At 30.6% G+C, this 24,568-nt stretch overlaps 2 protein-coding genes across 2 annotated transcripts in view; both read right to left on the bottom strand.

Annotated features, from left to right (window-relative positions):
- LOC133328949 (dentin sialophosphoprotein) overlaps positions 1 to 7,522 on the bottom strand; it is a 35,201-nt gene extending 27,679 nt beyond the window's left edge. The window contains exon 1 of the mRNA XM_061537452.1: positions 7,444 to 7,522. The gene's annotated coding sequence lies outside the window, so the exon portion shown is untranslated. The remainder of the gene's footprint in view (positions 1 to 7,443) is intronic.
- A 2,312-nt stretch (positions 7,523 to 9,834) lies between these two features.
- On the bottom strand, positions 9,835 to 24,492 carry LOC133328963 (ankyrin-2-like). The gene is made up of 6 exons (XM_061537467.1): positions 24,472 to 24,492; positions 23,871 to 24,075; positions 13,250 to 13,409; positions 12,327 to 13,165; positions 10,065 to 12,251; positions 9,835 to 9,966 (listed from the first exon to the last, which is right to left on the bottom strand). The coding sequence occupies exons 1-6, from the start codon at positions 24,490 to 24,492 to the stop codon at positions 9,848 to 9,850; spliced, it is 3,531 nt and encodes a 1,176-aa protein (XP_061393451.1). The 3' UTR covers positions 9,835 to 9,847.
- Between the last annotated feature and the right edge of the window lie 76 nt (positions 24,493 to 24,568).

The raw sequence follows: 24,568 nt of genomic DNA, 5'->3' as shown, positions 1-24,568 counted from the left end.
ACGCTTTCATATGGCATACATTCGTTATTAGTTGCGTGTTTTATTGTTTTTAATTCATAACGTTTATAAGCCATTCAAATCTATGACAAAGTAGAAGAAGAGTAAGAAGAAAACAATACGAAAAAAGCGTCTAAAATGTTAAACCATAGAGAAAAAGAAACAATGCCAATTTCCATGAAACCAAAAAAAAAACATGAAATAAAATAAATATTTTTTTTAACCGGATGCAGTTGCAAATTGTGAAATGATTATGTTGTTGTTATTTTTGGAGAATACTGATGTTATTGTCGTTCGTTTTGTCCAAAACGGAGTCTTGCTTGAAAATAATCACACGAATCGTAAATCGTAGAATCGTGTAAACGAATGTGCTATAATATTCAAGTATTTCGAAATATTTAAAACGAAATACCGCAATAAATACATTTTATCGAATAGTATGTCATATTACCTTTTTATGACTATAAGAATATTTTTCGAAATCGCAGTTTATATAGCTAAAACATTTTGTATGTGAGAGGCTACTTTTTATATGTATGTATATACAATCAACAGGAGAAGACGAACACGACATTAGAACCCCATATGTGAGTGTGTGTGTCTGCATGTGTATTAATTATTTTAATATAATTATATGAATATTGGGTTCAATCCATACAGATGCTAGTGTGTACATACATATATACAAACAAAACATTCAGCTAGTATATTTTAAACACATACGTACATACATATTCAAAATAATGATTACAAATCGGGACTAACATTTCGAAAAACTAAATATTATTTGAACAATATCGAATGACAATAACATCATTATCGTTTATTAGCAACGTGTTTATCTTAATTAAATTTATTGTCAAACATAAATACATATTTATTTATAACAACTCTACATTGATCAATCAATGAAACAGAATATAGAAATTATACTTTATCATCATCCATTTCATGGTACAATAACAAAAGCTAATATTGGATCATTTTGATTTTAAATATCAAATCTATGTTATTGTCATAGTCCACAATTTTGGCTACCTTGTTCAATGCATATTCTGAATTGCGAATTGTATTGGAAATTTGTTATTCAATATTTTAATAAAACTTTAATGCAATATCGACAGCATACGACAGCTTAACGAAATAGACTTCCTTTTCATTGTACCATGATTGATGTTAAAATTAATATCCGAAAAAATTAGTGTACGGAGTAGAGTATGATGGTTCTCTTAAGGGAACCCCACCCATTCTCGATTTTAATTTTTCAAGATTTTCAATGGGCTGGTAAATCAATACCAATGCTTGTTAAGGTTTGTAACTTTGCACATAAATATTTGAAGATTTAAAAAAGAAGAAAAATAATTTACAAAAAATGTTTGTTATTGTTTTGTTGTTGTTTTTTGTAATTAAAGAAAAGTCCTTATTTTTGATGGCGGGCATGATAACTCCTCACTGGATGATCGGAATCCGAAAATTCCAACGGTGTTAGAAAGAGTACATGTCTGGCTCTCGTATGAACTAGGATTATTGACTTCGCTCTAAAATTAACAATATGGTTGACCTTTGAAAAAATATTTTTGGAAAATCGCCGATTTTTTACCAAAAACCAAGTTAAAAAATAAGGAAGATCTTCACCGATTGGCTTTATCCTAGTTCATACGAGAGCTATACACTCCCAGAGAAACGTTGCAAAATTTGGAACCGATTGGATTATTAGTTTTTGAGTTATCGTGCCCGCCAAAATGTTTAGAGAAAAACGCGTTTAAAGTTTGAGAAGCCTTCAGCCGTCACTTGATGCTGACACAATAAATCGGATATATCTTCAAGAGTTCTTGAGATTTTCACTTGAAATTTTGTAGAGACATTCTTTAATCAGTGTAGATTCGAATTATATCAACAAAAATGTTGACCCCGAGAATGGGGGGTCCCCTTAAATGAAATAATGAATTATACCAACTGTCAAAACCATCGATTTACAAATGTTATATCCAACAAAAAAAAAACATGAGAATTGTACCTCAATGGGTACGAAATATATTACCGTTACTTGTTTGATTTTTGCTCAATATATAATATTTATGTATGTATAAGTTAATAAACGAATTCCCTTTCCTTTATTTATAAAGATTTGCAACTTCATGATCATGATCATTGAGTTGAAACATGATTTTATGATTTCAAATTTGAAACCAAATTACATATTAATATCTTTGCATATAAATTATGATAAAACCCTGAGTATGAAAATTTGTTGAAACCGAACCCTAAATAAAAGCTATTGAAAATATGTCCCATTTGTTTATATAGGATACCAATTCAAAATAAGAAATTTGAGTTTGACTTATTTTAAACTGAATTGAAATTCTATTTTTCAGATATTAGAAATTATTTCTTAAAGAGATGTTGTTGAAATTCAATATTTTGGGCGTTCAAGCGTTAGATGTGAAAATGTATAGATTCATGTAGAGCAATATTGATCGATTTCATAGGTTGAACATGTTTTGGAATAGAAAAATTGTCATCATCAGAAACGAAGACTTTAGCGTCCATATAATGATAATGATGAGGGTTGATATATTTTCAAAGTAAGGCGGTTTTCTCAAAATTCTTCCATGTCCAATGTTTCAATGATAACGAAGGAATTATTAAGGTAATCTGGTTTAACTGGTGAACATATATAAAAAAGAGATCTTCTATATGTCATCTATTTCAATAATCTGTCATCTTCATTATTTTTCATTAATCTTTGGTCAATATTTATTTTTGTAAATTTTAAAATATATTAGAAAATGTCTTGCAGTCCATGTACTTACTATTTAGACTGTTACTGAACTCTATTCTATTTTTTAATTCTCAACTTTATGACTACGTGGTTGTACATTGAGAACATTGAGATTTTGAATTTCAGAACCTACAATAAAAGGCACGCGTATAATAAAATATACTAAAAATATAAAAATACTTCAATATGAAACTTTGAGTAAGTTGGTGTAATCAGATTTTAAGATTCGTTAATTTTTAATTAAATGTTCGTTTTTTTAAGTATTAAAGCTTTTCGAATATATAAAGAGAAAATTGGAAACAATTGGATTTTTAAAAGGTTCAAGATAGACCAATATATATTTTTATTATACATAAATTTTTCTGTAAAATTGTTAATTTGAGTTAACTTTTTACTGATAGATAGGTTCTGCATTTAGAACAACAATTTCGAAAAAAAAGATTAGATTATTTTCCAATATTTTTTGGAATTACATCTGGATGAATTCGGTATATGGATGTGGTATTTTGTGCATTAACAACACATAAAACGGGGATAATGTACAATTTAATTTGACTATAGATTGTCGTCTGTCTATGCTAATAAATCTCTTGAACACATTTAAATTATTTAATTTCTTCTTGTTGTCATACATTTTCAAATTAATCGTTTTCTGGATAATGTTCATTTGGAATGAAGTCGCCTTGGAAAGCGTTTTCAATTGTTCTAACGATTCAATTGTTCTAACTACATCTGCTTCCAATTCAGTTTTCTTTATTATTCGATGTTATATACTACATTGTTATCTGTGCCGCCCGATTGAAATTAGTTGTTTAGTTGTTTTCCGCAGAAGGTTAATTTCTCTTCTTTTTTTGGAATAACAAACATAAATCGATGGCTGATTGGATTCGTTATCTATTTGATGACATCACCCAAATGGACCTATATATATGCTGATGAATGTAAATGAGTATATGTAAATCAATGTAAATGTTATAAAAAATTGCAAACGTTTTAACATATTTCTTAGAATAATCTCAGATGGCTTAAGATGAAAAGTCTATATCCCAAAAAAATTATAGGGGACAGTATAGTAATATTAGTTTCTAATATTTCTGATGCTTGTTTCATTTTATTTAAATAGTCCCAATCTTGCCGTTTTCAATATTTTATTAAAACAACTTGCTTTTTTTGGACATATCATTTTGATTAGGTACGAAATACAGTCTTTTCATTTTAAAACCACAAAATATTGAACTATTTTCTATTAAATATTAATAATTTATTATTTTTAGAATAACATTAATGTAAATGTAGTATATAAAACAAACAGAACAATTTTAGGTAGACAAAAAGAGATAGAGAGTTTCATACACACCACATCATTGAGAATTGCAGAGCAACCCATGTTAATAACCGCTTTAGAGAATCGAAATTCTTTTTCAATTTCCACACAAGTAATCGATAAGCACTTACCGTTAAGTTTATATTTCAACTTCACACTATTTTGTAGTATAAACTAATCCTAATCCTTTGATTGCTTGCACTTAATATGATTTCCACCGAATCCTTGTCAATTTTTATTCTATATAGAATATATGTGTGTCTGTGTGTTGAGTGTGTGTGTTTCGAAATGTTTATGTTCAAAATACAAAATAGATTCGTTTCTGGGTAAAATCAAAAATTTACTAACGACACAAGTTCCAGACGACACACGTTTCGAGTCGACCGACTGAATCGCGTAACAAAAGCAAAAGACAAAACAAAATGAAATTGCTAATCACTACGGGAGGTTTGAAATGTGAGTCTAGCCAACAAATTAAATTAAGTTTTGGGTAGGCGAAAGGTATGACCCTGAATTCGTTCGCTTTCGATTGTCTATCTGTCTGTCTTTCACGGTTACCGTTGTTGTTTATGGGGTGATTTAAGAATACAGCTATTCTTTCGGGTGGTTGTGGTGGGTGGCTATATTTCAACAAAATGTCTACACTTTGCATGAAAAGGGGACAATCCAAAGTTATTCCATAAAATTACGATATAGTTTTTGTCTGTATTCTAAAAATCAAATTGCACTGTACAGAACCCAATCGATATTACAGAAAGGTACAATTTTAACAATGTCAGATATTTTTGTTGGGAAGTATCTCCAAAACTGAACCCAGTATATTCGTTACTGAGTAGATAAACCTTAGCCATAATGTTATGATTTGATCAATATTCATGCAATCGGTGTTTGAATAGCAACTTTGAATCAAGTATTTTCTGTATAAAAAAGAGGCACATAGTTCAGTTGCAGAAGATATCTTCTAATCATATACTTCGGTTGAAAAATGCAACTGAAACTTAAAATTGATGGTGCCGTTATTCGGTAGATATGTCAAAAATTTCCTTCAGTTCAGAGCATAATTTAAAGTGAATCCCCGTTTTCTAGGCACATTAGATAAACCATGACGTGGGCTGGCTAAATTAGTCTATGTAATATTTACGAACACGCATTGAACAATTAATTACGAAAATATTTAGCAAATGCGATTATTTACACATTGTTCAGTGTAAGGAATTGTAACGCCGAAGCTGAACTGCAATTTGATTCTAGATTTAACTAACTACAAATTGAAAAGAAAATCACAAGAAGAATACCTGTAACTAATAGAAAGTAATCCGGACAGGAATATAAGAACACAAGTTCGCTTATCGAATATAGTAGTGATTCGCGATTACGTTAATGGATTGTTAAATGTACATAGACTATTCTGTATACGGACATTTTTCTAAATTTGTCAATAACTGTATTATAGACCTTTTTGCAAATCCATAAATAAGTATTTAGAATATGACATCACTATTTGTTTGTTTGTTTTAGTAAAATTGCCTATCAAAGAATCTACCGTTTCTTCAAATTTTGCAACCGATTACTCGAAACCCATTCCTGTACCCACAAAACAATTAACTCGGAATATCAACTTCTGATATTCTTCTTAAAAGATCTTTAAGTATTGTAGATTTTTAAGTATTACGATCTAATTTTGACTTTTCTACTACACCCTTTTCACATGTTATTCAAAACATATCAAATGTAATTCGAGAATTCCATTTGCAATTCACAACATATAATTTGCAATTCGAGAATTCCATTGGCAAATCATAAAATATCAGTAGTAATTCGAGAATTTCATTTGTAATTCATAGAATACTTTTCGAAATTCATAGAACTTCATTTGAAATTCATAAACTTCCATTTGAAATTCCAAGTATTTGCGTTTGAAATTCATAAAATTCCACTTGAAATTAATAAAATTCCATTTGAAATTTAAATAATTCCATTTGAAATTCTTAACATTTGATTTGAAATACATAACATTCCATTTGTTTTTCATAACATTTAATTTTAAATTCGAAAAATATTATTGGTAACACACAAGGATATGTATGAATTTGAAATGAATTGTTATGAATTACAACTGAAATTTTATGAATTACAAATGAAATGTTATGAATTTCAAATTGGATTCTTTGAATTTCAAATGGATTTCTTTGAATTTCGAAAGGCATTTCGATATATGGCATTTTGAAGGCACATTTTCCCACCTTATTGTGTTTGTAAAGAATCATGAACTCTCGTTCATTTATATCCTCGAATCTTTAATGAAAATGAATAAGTTCTGTTGTCGGATTTATGAAATCTCACAAACTAAATCTTTAGTAATAAAAATATCCTCAGACATTTCATGTTATTTTTTTTAAAGTGCATAAGTTTTTCATTTCACAAAGTCCGTTTGATGAATTCCCAATTTTTTAAATCACTTTAAGCTGAAAATGTATATTAGAAACGGAAGTCACACACTACCCCACAGAACAGCAGACGCCGATAGACGGACGACAAATCCTTAAGACTTCTGTTTGACCTCTTGGTGGTGACAACTCTAATCCAATTGAAATGTGACTAAACTAATTATTTATGTATATGTGCTTATGACGACACATGTATGCTGGTGGTAGTTGGGTGATGGCTAATAGATGACGACGAACCTGACCACTCTGCCCGCCACTAATTCATTTCAAGTTTCGTACAGGTGCATGTTGACAGCGATATTTTAATATTTTTGTTGTATTTTGTGGCTGTTGTAAACCGCATATGTATACATATTTAAGTTTAACGCGAAAATTTCATTAAGATATACACAAATAGATGGTTTAAATTATCAACATGTAAACTGTTGTTGTTGTTGTTTTGTTTCGTTTTTTTAGTTCTAAATTTCTATATATTTGTACCATTACCGGGTAGATTACTTTTCAAATGATATCATGGATGTTTGCAAATACACACAAATAAGCCTTTGGACATTTCTGTTATCAAACACATTAAATAAAGGATAATCCAACTAAAGTCGAAACAAAAGGGAACAAAAATAAATTGAATGAAAATCACAAAACAAAATCAGATCAAATGGAGGAACAAAATGGGAAAATAAAATGTTTAAACGTTCTACATAGCCAAAGAAAAATAAATAATGTGATTTTTTTTTAGTTTATCTGATAGGTTGATAAAATGTGGCAAACATAAACATATACTCGTAAATACTTAAGTATACATATGTATATATGGATATAAAGACGTATATAATTGCTGGTTTGTATTGGTTTTCTTTTATAACTAAAACTAGAAAATATTGAAATACACTTACCGGTAGTCGAAATGGTAGATATGCGTTCAAATGTCGATTCGGTTGTTTTGTGTAAAGTTTTCACTGTATCTATTAGATTATCTGCAATGGCGGAAAAATATACAATATGATATGGTATGAGTGAGTTGAATGCAGTTCTATCAGTCTATATTCTAACAGTGTCTAATCTACATTGTATATGTATGTTACGAATAGTGATCTGCATTTCAATTAATTCGTCTTAACAGACGAATTTTCAAGTAAAAAATTCTTAACAATTGGAATGCAAAGACTAGCCATAATATGTATGTATACAATCAACAAATATTCAAATATGATATAAACACTCTTATTACGGTTGACATTGTCGTGTCAAAAATAGTACGTTGTCGTTGTTTATACGACAAATCTGTCGTTAATGATTCTGTAGGTGACAGCATAAAAACAATTAAATATTATTTACATTCTTTTTAGAATCCGTGTTAAATGTGGAAACAATTTTAGATAATATTAATGGTTTCTAAAAAAAATTGTTTCGGTTTTACAACAACGCCACCAGTATTAAGGTTGATATATGCAATTCGCTCTTTATAAAGACATTATCTCTACTACAGTATAGTAGTAATCGTTCTACGTTTTGTACATAGATGTTGTGCAACAAAAAAAAAAGTCGTTTACAACCGAAACCGATTTTGAAAATCACTAGGTGATTACAACAAAATATATAAAAAATAATGACAATTTTTGTAAGAAAAATATTTTTAATGTTGAATTTGATGTGTTTTAATGTTTTACCTACACTTTCAAAATAAAGAATTGCAATGTGCCACAACTTGGTCTTATAACCGTAGCCAACATTACAAATATTACCACTTATTTTTAAATTCTAATGGATGCATTGCTGACCTTTCTACAATTTTTCGATTAAATCAATATTATGGCAATGCCTTGTTATAAAGTACACGCTCTAAAATATGTTACATCTTCTAAGGAAGTAATTGATTGCCATTAAATATTTTTAAGAGCCTAAAAGTATGCAAGGCAATTTAGGTTAAAAAAAATTAATTGAATGTATTTCCGATGTAGCCGTTTTCAATGAAACTATTTGTAATTACGAGTGGAAGTAATGGTATGTATAATGTTATTTTTTACAGTTATAAAAAAATCGTCAAGAGTAAATAAACTATATATGCATTACAAGTCTCCAGAGTATGAAATAGCGATGGAGCGTTTTTAAACGTTCAAAAGTGGCAACTTGTGATTTTGTCTTGTACCATCTTCATGCTTTTATGTCTTTGATAAAAATCTATGTGTGTTATGAATTTTCTAACTTCTGTAGTACTGTACAAAATGCCAATAAGTCTTAGGAAAATAGTTAAAAAATAAAACATATTAAAAAATTACTACTTCTTATTATGCTCATAAAGGACAACTTGTGCTAATTATACATTAACGTAACACAACCAATTTGCTTTTATACTGGATACTATTTGACAATCATTTATATTTCTTTAATAGTGTTGAGCTTAACTTTTTTGTAAGAAAACAACAATTAATCGAATGTTGAATACGATGACACTGTTATTATGAAATTGGCATTGTTATTAATAATATATTAAAATTACATTCCCCGATAATTGATTTGCCATCACACTTCGCTCGACATACCAAAGGTACTTCGTTCTTTGAAACAAAATAGTTATATAATGTGCATTGCTGCAAAAATCGCTGATACCGTTGAACTAAGAACTTGATGTTTTATAAATATGCCAAATAAAATAAACCTATTTAAATTCATAACTCAAACAAATAAAAACATAATAAAGTATCAATAAGAGGGAAACTAGACAACCCTTTTTTAACAAGTTAAGAAATAAAAATAAAAAACAACAAATAAATAAAACACAAGTAAAATCGAAATTAAATATAAATGTGCATAATATTTTTTACATCGACACATTATTAAATATTTATTTTTTTGGATATTTTAATATTATTCACAATCATTATCAATCATTATGGTTTTGTGTGCACAAAAACATTTAAGGGATTTCTTACGCTCACGCATACACACTAGTGTAAGTATTTAGAATTGGCGGTGTGGCTGTTTATACATCACCATATAATTATAATAGAACCGAAAAAGGAAAAGTTTACACAGCCCGCCGATAGATATTGCTTTTATCCATCTCTCGTCTATCACAAATACTGAAATAAATTAAAAGGTTTAACAACGTTTGAGCTCTCCCCGCCGGGAGATTGATAGCGAGAGACACATATTGCTACCTAGAATTCCCTTTTGTGTTTTTGATTTTCTCTATTCATATATATTTCATTCATATATATATATATATAGTTCTTGCATTGGCGTTTTTAATTTTATTTAACTACGTGTGATGGACACACAAATAAATGTATTTGAATTTTACTTATGTTCACCTTCGTCAATTGTCGATTTCTGTGTTCCTTCGACATATTCGCTTTTGTCGTTTTTCGTTTCAATGGGGGTTGGTGGTGGTGTCTGCGAATGCGGAATATCGCTCTCTGTAAATAAAAAATGTACAAGAAAATTATCAATTCTATTTATTTATTGATTGATTCAACTTATTATTATTTTTGTAAATTTATTGGCATTTACCCACCTTGCAGTTTCAGCTGTTCGGAGATTTCAATTAAACCTTCACTCATTTTCTTTGTAATGGTCTCCTCGACTGATTTGCAAAACTCGGCATCTGTCAACGATTTACGTGGTTCGCTGCTTGTGGAGGCGTACATTGGACCGGCTTGTTCAAAGTTCAGAAAATCTTGTGTCAGGGTCTTAACGGAGCTTGTAATAATTTCAGGCTTGGTAATGGGTGCGGCGACTTCAATGCCATCTCCCAAAAGGTGTTTGGCTTCGTCAACATGTTTTTCTATTTGTTGTTGTGCTGTTTGAAGTGTTTCGCCAGTTTTCGATACTAAAGATTCACCTTCCTTTATAGTGGTCTCCACCACTGGTGGGAATGTAATGGTCTCGACGATTGTTTTTTCAATTTGTTTGGTTTCTTCCACTACCCCCGTTCGCTGTGGCATAGCCAACTGAGATTCCTGTTCCATGGACAAAAAGTCACGTGTTACTTTTCTGGCATCGGCGACAATTGATTTCATCTCCTCCAGTTTTTCCAGGGAATCGTCGAATGTGGTCACCGATTTTCTAGGCGCAGCTTCTGGAGCACTTTTTTGTTCTTCTTCGATGTTAGTGGTAGCTGCTGATGTTACCTTCGGCTCGAGACCACGAAATTCGTATGTTACTTTCTTAGCTTCGAAGTCGGCAATTGTTTGATCAATTTTATCCGAAGCAATTACCTGTTCCTTTTGAATATTCGACTGGACCTCGTCGACGGCTGCACCAGCTTTATCTGTAAACGATTTAATAGTCTCGGCAACATTATTGGCTTCTGCTTTCACAGAGTCCTTTGCTTGTGTGATTTTTTCTTCTATTTTTGCCGGTTCTGAAAATGTTTTTATAGTTTCCGTGACAGTTTTCGTTTCGGTGACAATGGCATCTTTCGTGTCGGTAATGCTTTGTTCGATTTTTTCTTTGGTTTCAGTTTTAGTCTCATTAGCTTTTGTTTCAAATGTTTCCGAGGTTCCTTTTACTTCGGATACGACGGCATTTTTTACTCCGCCAAACATCTGTCCCAGTTTGTCGACTCCTGCTGTCAGTTTGCCTTGCACTTGGCTGGCACCACTTTTCAGTGAGTCGGCGACACTCGAAGATTCCTTCTCAATGGATTCCTTTGCCTTACCTACATTTTCAGCAATACGAGACGAGGTATCCTTAGCTTCGGATATTTTGGGTTCGGTGAAGGCCTTAATTTTATCCTTTACCGATTCGCTTTCGGTCTGAAGGAATTCTTTTGTTTCTTCGACTTTGGTTTCCGAGAAACTTTTCACCGCATCTGTTGCACTCTTTTGATTTGCTATTATAGAGTCTTGAACGCGTGTTGCCGTCTCATCTATGATCTTGGAAGGTGCTGTAGCAGTGTTGGTTTCGGTGAAGCCGTTCTCAGGTTTCTTGGTTTCAAATGCTGAAATTATAGTTTCTACCTTCTTCGAAGCTGTTTCCACGGTTTCGCTTACAATTTCTTGCGCAGTCTGTACTACTTCCTGCGATTTTTCTTTTACCTCTCCGACGAATTTTTCAGGCACTGCGGTGGTTTGCTGTGATGGCAATTGTGTGAATTTTTCAAATGCTAAAAAGTCTTGAGTTAATTGTTTGGGACCGGAGGCCAACGATGGCATTTCCGATTTCAATGAGTCAATAATTTTGCTTGGCTTTTCAACACTGCTGATGTCCTTGACGATTTTCGAATTGTCCACTTCTTCGTGGCTGCTCAACGATTTTGCAGCGCTGGAGGTGTCGTCTTCCTCCTCGGAACTACGGCTGGATGTTTTGAATTTGTGCGTTAGTTCCTTGTCAAAGTCGCTCTTGCTCACTTCGCTCGAATCCTTCTTGCCCATCTTCATTTTGATAACCTGTTCGGGAACCACTGCAGACTTTACAATATTGTCAGCGGGCAATTGCATCATTATTTCCGACTCGTGAATGGCCTTCTTGTCATCGATCAGGCTCTTACGTTTGATTTCGGTTATTTCACGGGAAATTTCCTTTTTCTGGGACGAAGCGGGTATCTGTCGTTCCACCGATAAGCGTTTGACGATTTTATCGCGCCTCTCAGCCACCGATCGCTTCACACATTCCTCGTCCGATTCTGATTCCTCGATTTCTTTCTCCTCGGCCGAGTACTTAATTTCCTCGTGATCATGGATTTGCTGTATCCGCTTGCCTGCAAAATTTAATAGTTACAAAGTACCCATTCTAAATTCAGATCAACAATATGTCTTATCGCGAGGATACTTACTTTCTTGTCGGACAAGCTCCTCCACCGACTCCGAATTTTTCATAATGTCGGTTTCATCAAAGTCACGCGAATGCGAAAGTCTGCCGCTCTTGCATTTGCTCATAATGTCGTCGCGTCCGATGTTCTTGAGAGCCTGTTCCAGGGCTGGCAAATCATAATTTGGCTTGTCCTTATACAAGCGAATCATGCTTTGAGCTTGTCTAGCAATACTGTCGGTGTTCTGGTTGATAATTTCGTCGATCTCTTCCGTTGTGATGCCAATTTCGGAGGCAAGTTGGATCCAATCCTTGCCCAGCAGATTTGACAGGTCCACTATACGTATGTCCCCGATATAGTGATCGTTCTGGTGCTTGCTAAAGTTCAACAGCGAACTGCGATATGTGGGCGTAACTTTGTCTGAAAAGGCCGTAACTGAATCGGGTATGACAGCATCCGGCAATACAATATTCAGGATGCAGATGGGCTGTTGCGGCGGTTCCCCCTTAGCCACCTTCGGCTCCTTCATGAAGAGCGTGCGTCCCACAATGTCGGCGTGCTGGTCTTTGACACGCACCGTAAATGGAAGTCGATTTTCGCGGAATGCTTTAAATGGTAGCTGTAGTTGTTCGCCGGACTTTGTAACCGGCACCAAGTTGCCGGCCATTTCAATGTACTGAGGCTTGCCCTCGAGCACCTCGACGTCCCGACTCTTGGCCACCTGTGTGTACAGCTCCATCTTCTCCAGTGTCTTGTCCTCGCGGTCATCCGTCATGCAGAAGACGCGCAGGCGGGCTTCGTATGGTTCGACTTTTTTGGCAAACACTACAAATTTAGCTATGAAAGGTACATGAATGACTTCCCTATTAAGATGCAATATGGGAGAAGGGGAGTTAGGTTAAGTGATCGTGTCTTACTATTATTTATTTGTATAAAATGTTGCATACTTGTATAATTCAGTAGCCATTTTTGTGGCCTCACTAATGTTACGACAATCCATAAGCCAAAATCTAGCCGATACGGTGGTGGTGAACGAAACGCAATCGTTGACAAATGTCAGTGGAGTAGAGCCAGTCACGTCTTCCCATTGAGCCCGCGAAGGACCACCTATTTTGGACAAGGATAGCCAGAGAGAGGAAGAGAAAACCAAGACAGACAAAAAATGGAAAAGAAGAGACAAGAAAAGAAAGCGATCAAGGCAAAAGAAAAAATACAAAAAAAACATTAGTGGTATATCAATGGCTTGGCAATAGTCTTCGTGTTTAATTGCTACAATTTCCTGTCAATAACGTCATGGTCACTGTCCTCAGCTATTTAATTAATTTGTTTTCTTTCTTTTATCTAAACGATTTTTTAGCAAATTATTATTACACTTTTATTATAAAAAATAAATTTACGTCTCTATTTTGAATGTAGATTTTGAACATTTAAATTTCAATAGTTCTGTTTGTTGTTTTTATTTTTGATTTGTTTAGATCTATAATTAATTCAATCAACGTAAACCAACAAAACCATTAAAGTGTTTAAGTAAATTAAAAATTATTACAAAAAAATGAAAAACAAAAACATATTTATATAAGAAAACTTAAATATAAGAAATAAAAATATATATTCGAATAATGTTCTATGCACTTAATACTTAGTTTGCAAATATTCCTAATGTGGTACGATATTACTTGTAGGTAGATCCAGGCCACATATGGTTTTCCACCTTTAGAATACAATTAGGATTATGGACGTGTGTGTGTATTTTTTACAATCAATCAATTTATTTATTATTTATTTATATATTGTTTACGTTCATAAATTTTGTTCCTATATGGAATTCCGTTTGTAGATGTTTGCAATACATGTCATTCATCATCTTTTGTAAACATAGAAAATTATATTTGTATTAAAATGTAAAATTGACTGCAGCATAGGAAATGTAGTTTCGACAATTTTGGAAAATATACGTCTGTCTGCGTACTCGTTACTTTGTAACAATTTGTTCAAAATGTTATCTCTTGACTGAGAGAGCTGTTTTGATTTTTCCATTACTGAGTACTTAAAAATCTTATTAGAAAAGTAAAGTTTTTCATAAGCAAACGTCAATGTAAATCTTAATTAATGTATTTTTTCAAAAAAATTGAAAGCATGCCCTTTGTTCAAAATGTTGAATTTTGTTGTTGTTTGAAGAATAATAAGAATCTATCTTTCTCTCATAAAATAACGTACACAGACAAATGAAAAAATACGAGTTTCAAATATTATATAGGTATTCGTTATTAAATACTTATACTCATTGAATGGATGGGGACTTGTTGCGTAAAAATTACACGAAAAATTCCGATATTACTTTTCACTATCTTAAAAACCTTTGCGATGATTTCTAACTGGTAGAGAAAATAATCGTTTTCGTTATATCTGTACTTTATTTATGCTGTACGTTATTTGTGCTTGTAAATAAAGATTTTCATACAAATCCTATAGCGATCGTTTTTTACAACGAACTATTTATTCGGTCCCAACTTTAAGTTTTCATTTATTTTTATTTGGTTATAATGAACATGCTGCAGATAAGATCTACTTAATGCATAACAAGAAAAATACCCCAAAAGTTAATTTTTACGCTAATGCTGGTAACCTTTACAAAAACTTGTCAGCGGAGGAGTTTCCTATCATAAATAATCTATATGTGACATTCATTTATATATAAGACTTCCATTTCAATTCCCAAAAAGCATAAAGCCTACATTTGCATTACAGATATTAGTCGTTTATTTTGAAAATGTTTTTTGTTTGATATTTATAGAAAATATATGCGGTATATATTTTGTAAAATATACTAGAAATCAAAAACGTAAAAAGTCTAAAATGGACTTAAACCACTTTCAAAATAATCGTATCATATACTTTACTGAAGTTCTATATACTTAATTTTTTTGTTTTGGGCTTCTTTATTATATAAAATAATCTAAAAATTGTTAGTGAATTCAAGTATTGTTGTTGTTTCATAAAAATGTCAAACACCGTTAATTGAAATGTTTAGTTATTTTTACTAACGAATTTATATTAAAAGTTTATTCGATATGGGGTTTCCTTTAACCATTATATAGACCTTGATCTTACCCTTATTATTGTACCACATCAATGTAACCTAATTGTATATTGAATTTGCACGATATCTAAATGATTTGATTTTTGTTAGTGTATGAGATAATGTGTATTGGAAATTTTTCATTAAAATGTGCTTGTGTATTTTCATGTTTATTTCCAGACAAGCCAAAGCGCAACAAAAAAGAATAAAGCTCATTCTTCTAAGCTATCAAAATGTTTATGGGTATTCTAACGCAGCTAATGTTGGATAGCAAAATAATGAAAATCTTAACTAAGGTATACTCTCTAATTTGTCTATAACATTGACCTATGGGTGGGTGTCATGGATCTGAATTATATCATGCAGGAGAACAACGATTTTTTGTTTGTTTTGAAAATACTAAAGGTTTTTCTTCAAATCATCAAACAAATCAAACACTTTACTATAAAGCGTTGACACTACAATCAGAATGAAGACTACAACAAATGTTTTCGGTTTTTTTCCTGTTACTCTAGTCGGTTGAACCGAATCCACAAACAATTAAATTTTAAGCAATATATTTGTTTTTTTTTTTTTTTTTTTTTTTTTGAATATTTCTCAATTGCAATATATAGTAAATCTCAGTTTTTTATTGACTATATCGTGAACATTTTTGGATTGAGAGATTGTAACGGTTCATTCTTTACGAACGACAATAACGAATATAAACGATGAGAACAATCCGTTAATTAGTCTATGTCTAAATGCAGTAGGAAGGAATAGGAAAACAGAAAGAAAAAGTCCATCTCCCGCTATTTACATATTTAAAAAAGTCTACGTGCCTCGTATTTTGAGTTACAATAACTCACTGAAAAATTATTGTATTCAGTGATGTACGCATTGAGCAGGAGAGAGTCCCAAACTGTTTCTTAATAATTTATTATTTTATAAAGCTTAATTTATTAAAAACAATCGCAAATATAATTTACTGTACAAATTAACAAAACAATTTTCTTCGTTCATCTGAGTAATTGATAAGAAAATATAAATGGACGCTAACGTACGGATTTGTGCATAGTTGATTATAATATTGTATTGCAACTTTGTATTGTTTAATGTAATTTACGGAATTTTGCGTAAAACAAAATGCTTCTATTTTATATATTTACAGAATATATTTAAATAAAGCAAAGAAATTGTGGTGAATTTTCAGATGAGACGATATGCGATGCCAAATGTGATGCTAAGAAATAATTAAAGCAGTTAAGATATAGATTAAATTGTGTTTCAATCTGAATACTACCAGCAACCCATTCCCAGAAAATTTCTTTTGAATGATATCGGTTATTGTTTGAATGATTTGAATGGGCGTCAATCCTCCTGAAAACTTGATATTGAAAAATAATAATTTTGGCTTTCTATAGGCAAGTAATCACTCTACATTGTATACAAAAATATATAGATTTGGATTTTTGATTCAATAGAGCATAAGCCCGACAAAAACCTCTTTTAAATGGGTAATTTCAAATGATTTGTCTGTTGTAAAAATATACGGTCGAAACAATCTATAATGTAACGGTGGGCGATACATGAATTACTAGCTAATTGAGAAAATATTTTAGAAAACAGAACGCTATCGAGAAAATTGGAAAGCTCTTATAAAATGATTATTACCATTACCATCTTGTTACAATTTTGCTAAATATACAACATTTTGTATCATATCAATGGATATTGTGATTGTATGTTTTATTCACATAAAACTTGAATTGTAGTCAACAATCTCGTTACGTTTCTAATAAACACACATATATTTTGTTCATATGACAGCAACAAATGGTATTGAATATTTACATTACATCAACTATTGGAAATACAAAAACAATTAAAAAATATAATTTGAATGTGTAGATCCTAATAAATGCTTACACATTATGTTACAAACAAACATGTAAAACAACTTGACTGATTGTCAGTCACTTACATCAGCTTATTTTAATACGCCTTGTTGTTTTTTTAATATTGAATTGTTTTTGAAATTGAAGCAAGCTATCTATATGTTTGTTGTTGTAGTTTCTTTTAATTCAATAGCACATTTAAAAAATACTAAACAAGATATTCCAAAAAGAGCATGCGTAGAAAGTATTTATGATTGTATGTGTGTGTGTGTGTGAGTAGATGTGTGAATACTCTAAGTAAAAATACGAATATTTATGTAAATATTTAGTAATACAAAAAATATTGTTTTGTATGGTAGTTAGTTGTAATATTATAGTGATGTGGAAAATTATTAATAAAACAATAAATATGTATGCGAAGAACAATAAGAAGAAGAGGAAGAAAATATACTTATATGGAAATTAATCAAACCTAATACAATCGAAATGAAAATAGGCGTTATAATAGAAAAAAATGTTAGCATTTATGTTGAAAAACAGTCGTACGAATTTCAGAAAGATGTTTTGTTTCAGAAAAGTTCTCTTTGGGGCCACAAAGAAACAATAACTAAATAAATTAAATTATATATTAATAACTAACCAAAACTATAATGTACAAATTAAATTTTATTTACATTTTTATTATAATTGGGTTTCGAGTTTAAAATTTTAATGTTCATTTAAAAGCGAAGACTGGTAAATGAATGTTACATTAAATCATAGAGTAGTAGTTGTTGTTGTTGTTGCTAAAATTAATCGTTTAATTTTTCACGAATTCTGCATTGCAAATCTTATTAATTAATTTATACTCTTCTTTTTCTATAAATCATGTCTTCCTTGTCTTTGAATTTGAATTGAATTGAAATAAACAAACTGTGGCTGGAAAATTGTATAATTTGAAATTGGAAATAAAAAGATAACCCAAACCGAAAAGGAACAGAAATACAAAAAAAAAAAAAAAAAACAAATTAAACAGACAGAAATTTATTAACGAAAAATAATGCAATTTGTCGGTGGTTCTGCAGGTGTGTTTGTGTTTTTATTTAATATAGGGCGAACAAGGTGGAATGTAAGGCCCAAAGAAGAACTCTTTCATATTCGAATTTTGTTACAAAAAAGTTAACAAGTTGCTAGTGCTGAGATTAATTTCAAAATGTTTGTGTTATTTTACAAATTGTCGTGTACTCAAATCAAAATAAAAATAAAATACAAACAAAGAATCAAATGTTGCAATATTTTGTATCATTTCTTGGAAAACCATGAACCAATAGATAAAAAAACTGTCTTCGAAAAAGAGAATACTTTTCTAAGCTCGCAGCCCAATTGAAACTATGTATTTACAATTCAATGGAGACGTGTGTACGTAGTATACTCTGGTTTAGCAAAAAAAAATAAAACACAAAACCATTTTATGTACATATATACGTATGTTAATTTTTAAATAAGTACATTTATATACGATTTCCTAAAATATAGGATACCTATCAAGAATTTATATTTTCTTTTATACTGTTATGTTTTAATCAGTTGCCATTTGTAAATATGTATAGTGCTTGAGACCATAACGTCCAGACAGAATAAAAACGTTGCATTATGTGTATGCATATTTGGCGTTATGCAGATTCAGTTTAAGTTTAATTTGAATATCGATTTCATCATTTCCTTGGAATGCATTAATATTTAGTGCAAACTCAAAAGACTTTTAGTAGAATCTTTATTTTTGCTTTCGCCGAATTGTAATTCAAATCTAATTATGGGCCCTTGTTTACAAAATTATTAGTTATAAATCAACGGATATGGAACGGTACCCTTCATAGTCAATGTATTTGTTTCATAAATGAAGATTTAAATTGAAATTCGATTAAACTTAAGATTGTACATGACAATATTATATCAAAAATAAATGGGCGGGCTTATTACGCTATTTTTTATCCTCAAAAAGGTTTTTTTTAAGTAAATATGTCAATAGATATCCGGGTAATTTCTAAAATAGCAAATATTTTGCGAAATAATTCACAAATCCATAGCTATCTGCGTATATATTCTACATTTTTGTATAAAGTCAGACAAGGTTCCTTTAATATATATGTATGTATATTCATATATGTATGTACAGAAAAAAGTCAAGACTTTTATCTTTTTTCACTATTATTATTATTTTTTCTTTTGCAAAACAGAGTTTCACATAATCTGTATGCGTTGTTTTCGCGGAGATTTTCAAAATGATCAATTGGTTTCATTCAATAACAAAAAAAAAAAAAAAATGCCAAAACAAAACATAGACAGAATAATCAAATGTCAAATTTAAACAAACTTTTAACAAAATAAGGCCAAACATAAGAAGACAATGTTATTCAAAAAATAAAAACTTTGCTTCGAAGCATATTAAATGGAATAGTAAAGTTATTTATTGTACTGTATTTAATTAAATAAAATATATTTGTTATTATTATTGTTGTTGTTGTTATCGGTAATATTTAAAGAGTACAATTAATTTATGAAATTAACTTGTTGTAGTTTTACTTTCTGCGAATTTGCAACATTTACTGAGTTTTTTTGTAATAAATGCAGAATTGCTATTGTTTTTCCTCGTTTTTTTTTACGTAAAAGAAAATAAAACGAAACAAAGGAAAATTAACAAAAGAAAGGGGGTTTATTGTTGATTGGATTTAAAAAAATATTTTTCTCTCAAATATTTTTTATTTTTGTCAGAATTTAATTATTTATCCGATTTTGTATGATAACTGAACTTCTATTGGAACGCCAATTGTCAAAAGCAGTCGACACAAATGTATGTGATTTGGTCATTCCATTAAAGGTTCAGTTGCTATTCGTAATCGAGCCACACATTTTTTACTGTAATTGTTGAATGTAGTTATTGTTTTTGTTGTCTAATTACCTTTTAGAGATCTTTTCCGAAACACACCTTCATTATGATGAAAATTTTAACAGAATGGAACGGAATGCGTGCACAAAATGCATTGGAACGCATCAGTACGAAAAAAATCGTAAACGGATTTTAATATTCAGTTTAATTTTTATTTTTGTTGGTTGTTGTTGTTTATTTATCTATCATTGAAACAAATACAAACACACACGAAAAACAACAGAATATATAAAACTTAAAATTAACCCAAAAATAGAGAAAACAAAACAAACAAAAAATAAACTTCAACTGAACTGAAAAATTCGAAATTAAAAATAATAATAATAATTTTTGTATTTTTTTTTATAAATATTATATGACATGTATTTTTGTACACTGTTATTGCTGTAGCTGTTCGACATTATCAATACACAACACACTCACGCGTAAAGAAGATACAACTTTCACATACACACATACGTTGATGTAGGTGCGTACGTTATATGGCATATTGGTATGTATATATGTCTGTGTGAGTGTGTGTGCGTGTATATGACTTGTGGAAATTAATGACAAATGGCATGTATTAGAACACATCAAAATAAAACATGATCATACACCGATACAGAGAATATGAATGTAGTTATGAATATATGTATATAATAAATAATTAATAATAAATAATAAACAATTTACAATTAATCGCACTGACATTTAATTTCATTGAATTTCCCTTTCAGTTATATCCAAGTATCTGGAATATGTTTTGTCTTTATATAATCAACATATATATTTTACAAACTGAATATTTACATAATAAATAGATTCCACAAATAAATTTAAAGCCCTCTCACTGTTTCAAATGACAATGATACTGAATTGAGATGATCTTGCAGAAATTTGCGTACCTTATCTTTGTATATGTATATCAGATAAGATGATCAGAAAACATATTCTTAAATTTAATAAAACATCATACTCTTTGTAAATCTTAACAATAGATATTTCATTTTAAAAATGCCTATTTTAAAAAACCGAAATTATGTTGTGATTGTTGAAGCTCAATAATATTTATACAAATTGTTACTGGATGCTGTTCGTTTACGCAAAATTCTATTAAAAGAGATTGAATTGAGAGAGTAGATTTGAAAGTTTTGTTGCTGAGTATTTGCTAGTTCTTACAAGGAATATTTACACAGTAAAGAATTTCCAGTCAGACAACTGATATTCATGAAGATGCAACCAATTGAAGATGCAGAAAGAGAAGATATTTTCTAAATATTTTTGCTTTTTTATTCAAACGAACACTCTAATGCATAAAGCATTGCGCCTTGGGAGACATTTAAACGTAGGCAGTAAAACATAATTATTAAACTGCAACGTACTAAATCATGGTTGTTTTTAATGAGACAGAGCCCTAAATGTGTAAGGCTATCCTGATTGCGTTCATGGACATACTGTTATATACTCTGTTATAAAAGAAAAACTGACAACAATTTTCACAAAAAGAAGAAAATACACAGCTCATGAAATGCAATTTTTAGATCAGGGCAACAGCTGTAAAATGTCTGGCAGCAGTGTTGTGCAGCTATTGCTGTACGAGAATACAAAGATTATCATGCATCAGTGTTACAGCGACCATGAACACTTCCTACGTTGAAGCCCTCACTCAGAACAATGAAGGAATACGAAAATACCCATCATATGTCTTTTATATAATTTAACATGTTATGATCTTCGATAAGCCTTACACAGCCAATAACACATTTCAAAAAAAAAAGAAATACATTTTCGTTGGTGACCAGGCAAAACAAATCACTGGCCACAATAAACGTTCAAAGTGTCTCAATTAAAGGGAGAACTTCATTGACGTGTTTCGCAATAAATAGCCAGCCTTTTATTTAATCGAAAGCCTTCTTCAGGACCAGAGTTTCCGTGGTTTATTGGAATTAAACCATATTACCGCTACAACCAAATCTAATAAATTTGGGTGACATACAAATAATGATGAAATTAAAAAAAAGAGTTAGGAAATAATACAACAAATATGCGCGGATTTGATTTGATGGTTGTTAGTCAACAAGGTCCGATGAATGAAAAGAAGAGGGATGAGAGTACACAAAATAAATGTGAAGAAAGAATTATTTTTGAGAAGGATTACGATGCGATGCGATATATTCAAGTATGTACGTTTGTGATGAAAACTTATTGAATACATTGTTTTTACATTGGCACTATTCTATTTTAATAGAAATAATAAAAAATAGATAGATATATATAAAATATATATATATATATATATTGACATACATATACAATTCTAATACGATTGACAGACAATGTAGTTACAATGGGGAATGGAAGAATAGCTTCTTTAACAACCAACAAACAGACAAAAGGGAAGAAAATAAAATTCTCGGTGGTGTAACATATTCATATGATTGAATGTAACTATGTATGTACGTACGAAAAAGCATATCACATAATATAGTGGTAAATACTTCAGTTGATTACATATTGCTACCGATTTATAAATATAATACTATGTATGTATATGTATATTGGGGGTGTATGTTCGAATCTACAATTGTCATAATTTTTTTATAAATCTGGAAGAGGGAGGCATGTTCTAGCAAAACTATTTTACTAACACTATTTTAGGATGAGTCATCGTAAGGAAGGAACATAGTTAGAAAGACCAATAGAGACAAAATGACAATTGCTTTGCACTCACCATTGGCAACAATCAACCAGGTTTCTAGATAACGATACCAATGGTCTCGAAGCAGTTCATATCGTCTGTATAGATAATCTACTTAAACTAACAGATTCGTAATAGTACATATTACTACTATCTTAGGCACTGTCCGTTGTGGATTCGATCGAATAAATATGGTAAAAGGAAACTGTTTTTGTATATTGCAACATATCTAATTGACTAAACAACTAGTTTATATAAAATGTTCTTGACTATATATTTCGATAAACAACACACAAACTAAGAGATGAAAACGAAAATTAAAAAAAAAATTAATATAATCAATTCAAAAAAATAAATGTAAATTACAAAAAAAGGAACTTAAGATAAATTAAATCAATGCCTAACATTATTATCGTTCTTGTTATTTGTAATAGTAGTAGATTTATTATAATTCTGCAATCTGATTGTGGTCAAATACGTAGATATAGAGCTATATGTGTGTGTGTTATTCTCGTAATGGACTGGACAAAAAGAATCTATTTCTCATATGGGATCAAGTGAAAGGGAAAAAAACTTTACAAATTTTAAATATATATTAAAGCCAATTAAAAGAAGGGTCCATATATTCGATAGGTGTAATCTTAGTTATACTAGGAATGTATCGTGGCATTCAGTGACCAAAAATATTACTTGATAATTTAAGCTCAGTTATTAGTTGTTGGAGGTCTTATATTGTAAAATCAGTGGCAAGATATGCCCACAACTGCCAAGGATTCCCCGGCTATACTACGCTAATAAAAATCTTTTCATTTCCATTTAATCCCATCAAGAAATTTTTTTATGGTCTAAATTTATTTCACAGAGTCTTTAGACATTAAAAAGAATCAACTAAACGAAAGAGGTACTCAAAAAAAAAAAAAAAAAACAAGAAAATAAATACGAAAACAAGGAATGTACAAACAAGAACAATATATTGATCTAGAAAGAGGCAACTAATAGTACTTACCGGTTATGGAGCACAGCAGGCGAAGTGTCGGTGTATTGCCTGAATATTGATTTATCATGCCCTGGCTGTGAGCCTTCGGTGCAGGCATACTTAATGTTATAGCCTTGTGGAATTTACGGCGACGTGGTTCAACAGTAACAATAGGCGATACTGCAACCCCACGTCCTAAAAGTTTTGCAGTTAAGTCTGGATCAACTGGTTGTGCCTATTGCAAGAAATGAAATAAAGAAATAATTCACATCATTTGGAGCTAAATACTTAAAAAATGATTTTTCTTCTTTTTTAAATTAAGATGGCCATTTAGTTTATATAACTTAAATACACGAATACATAACATTTACTTAATTATATAACATTTTATATTTTTATTTTTAAGAAGACAAAAATAAAATAAAACAAAATATCTGTTTAGTAATCGCTTAAGTGTTCCATACGCCATCATCTGCATGAATTTAAATTTGTGCAAAATATGTTTTTTTTTCTATTACATTTATCACAATAAATAAAATCAATCAACACTCCGTTTTAGGTTTGTGTATGTCACTCAAGTGTATAAGTGATTTTGATTAATATTTGTGAAAGGGCCAATTTTCTTGCCAACAATATCAATATTTAATGACATTTTGAGATCATTAATGCGCATGAAACATTCAAAATTTGGCAAACGAATGTAGATAATTTCCATCTAAATGATTTAT

This window comes from Musca vetustissima, unplaced genomic scaffold (genome assembly GCF_032173495.1).
Source record: "Musca vetustissima isolate MV318-11 ecotype Yass unplaced genomic scaffold, APGP_CSIRO_Mvet_v1 utg8951, whole genome shotgun sequence".
Classification (NCBI taxonomy): domain Eukaryota; kingdom Metazoa; phylum Arthropoda; class Insecta; order Diptera; family Muscidae; genus Musca; species Musca vetustissima.
Note: the sequence above shows the minus strand (reverse complement) of the source record. Positions and strands in the feature narration are given on the sequence as shown.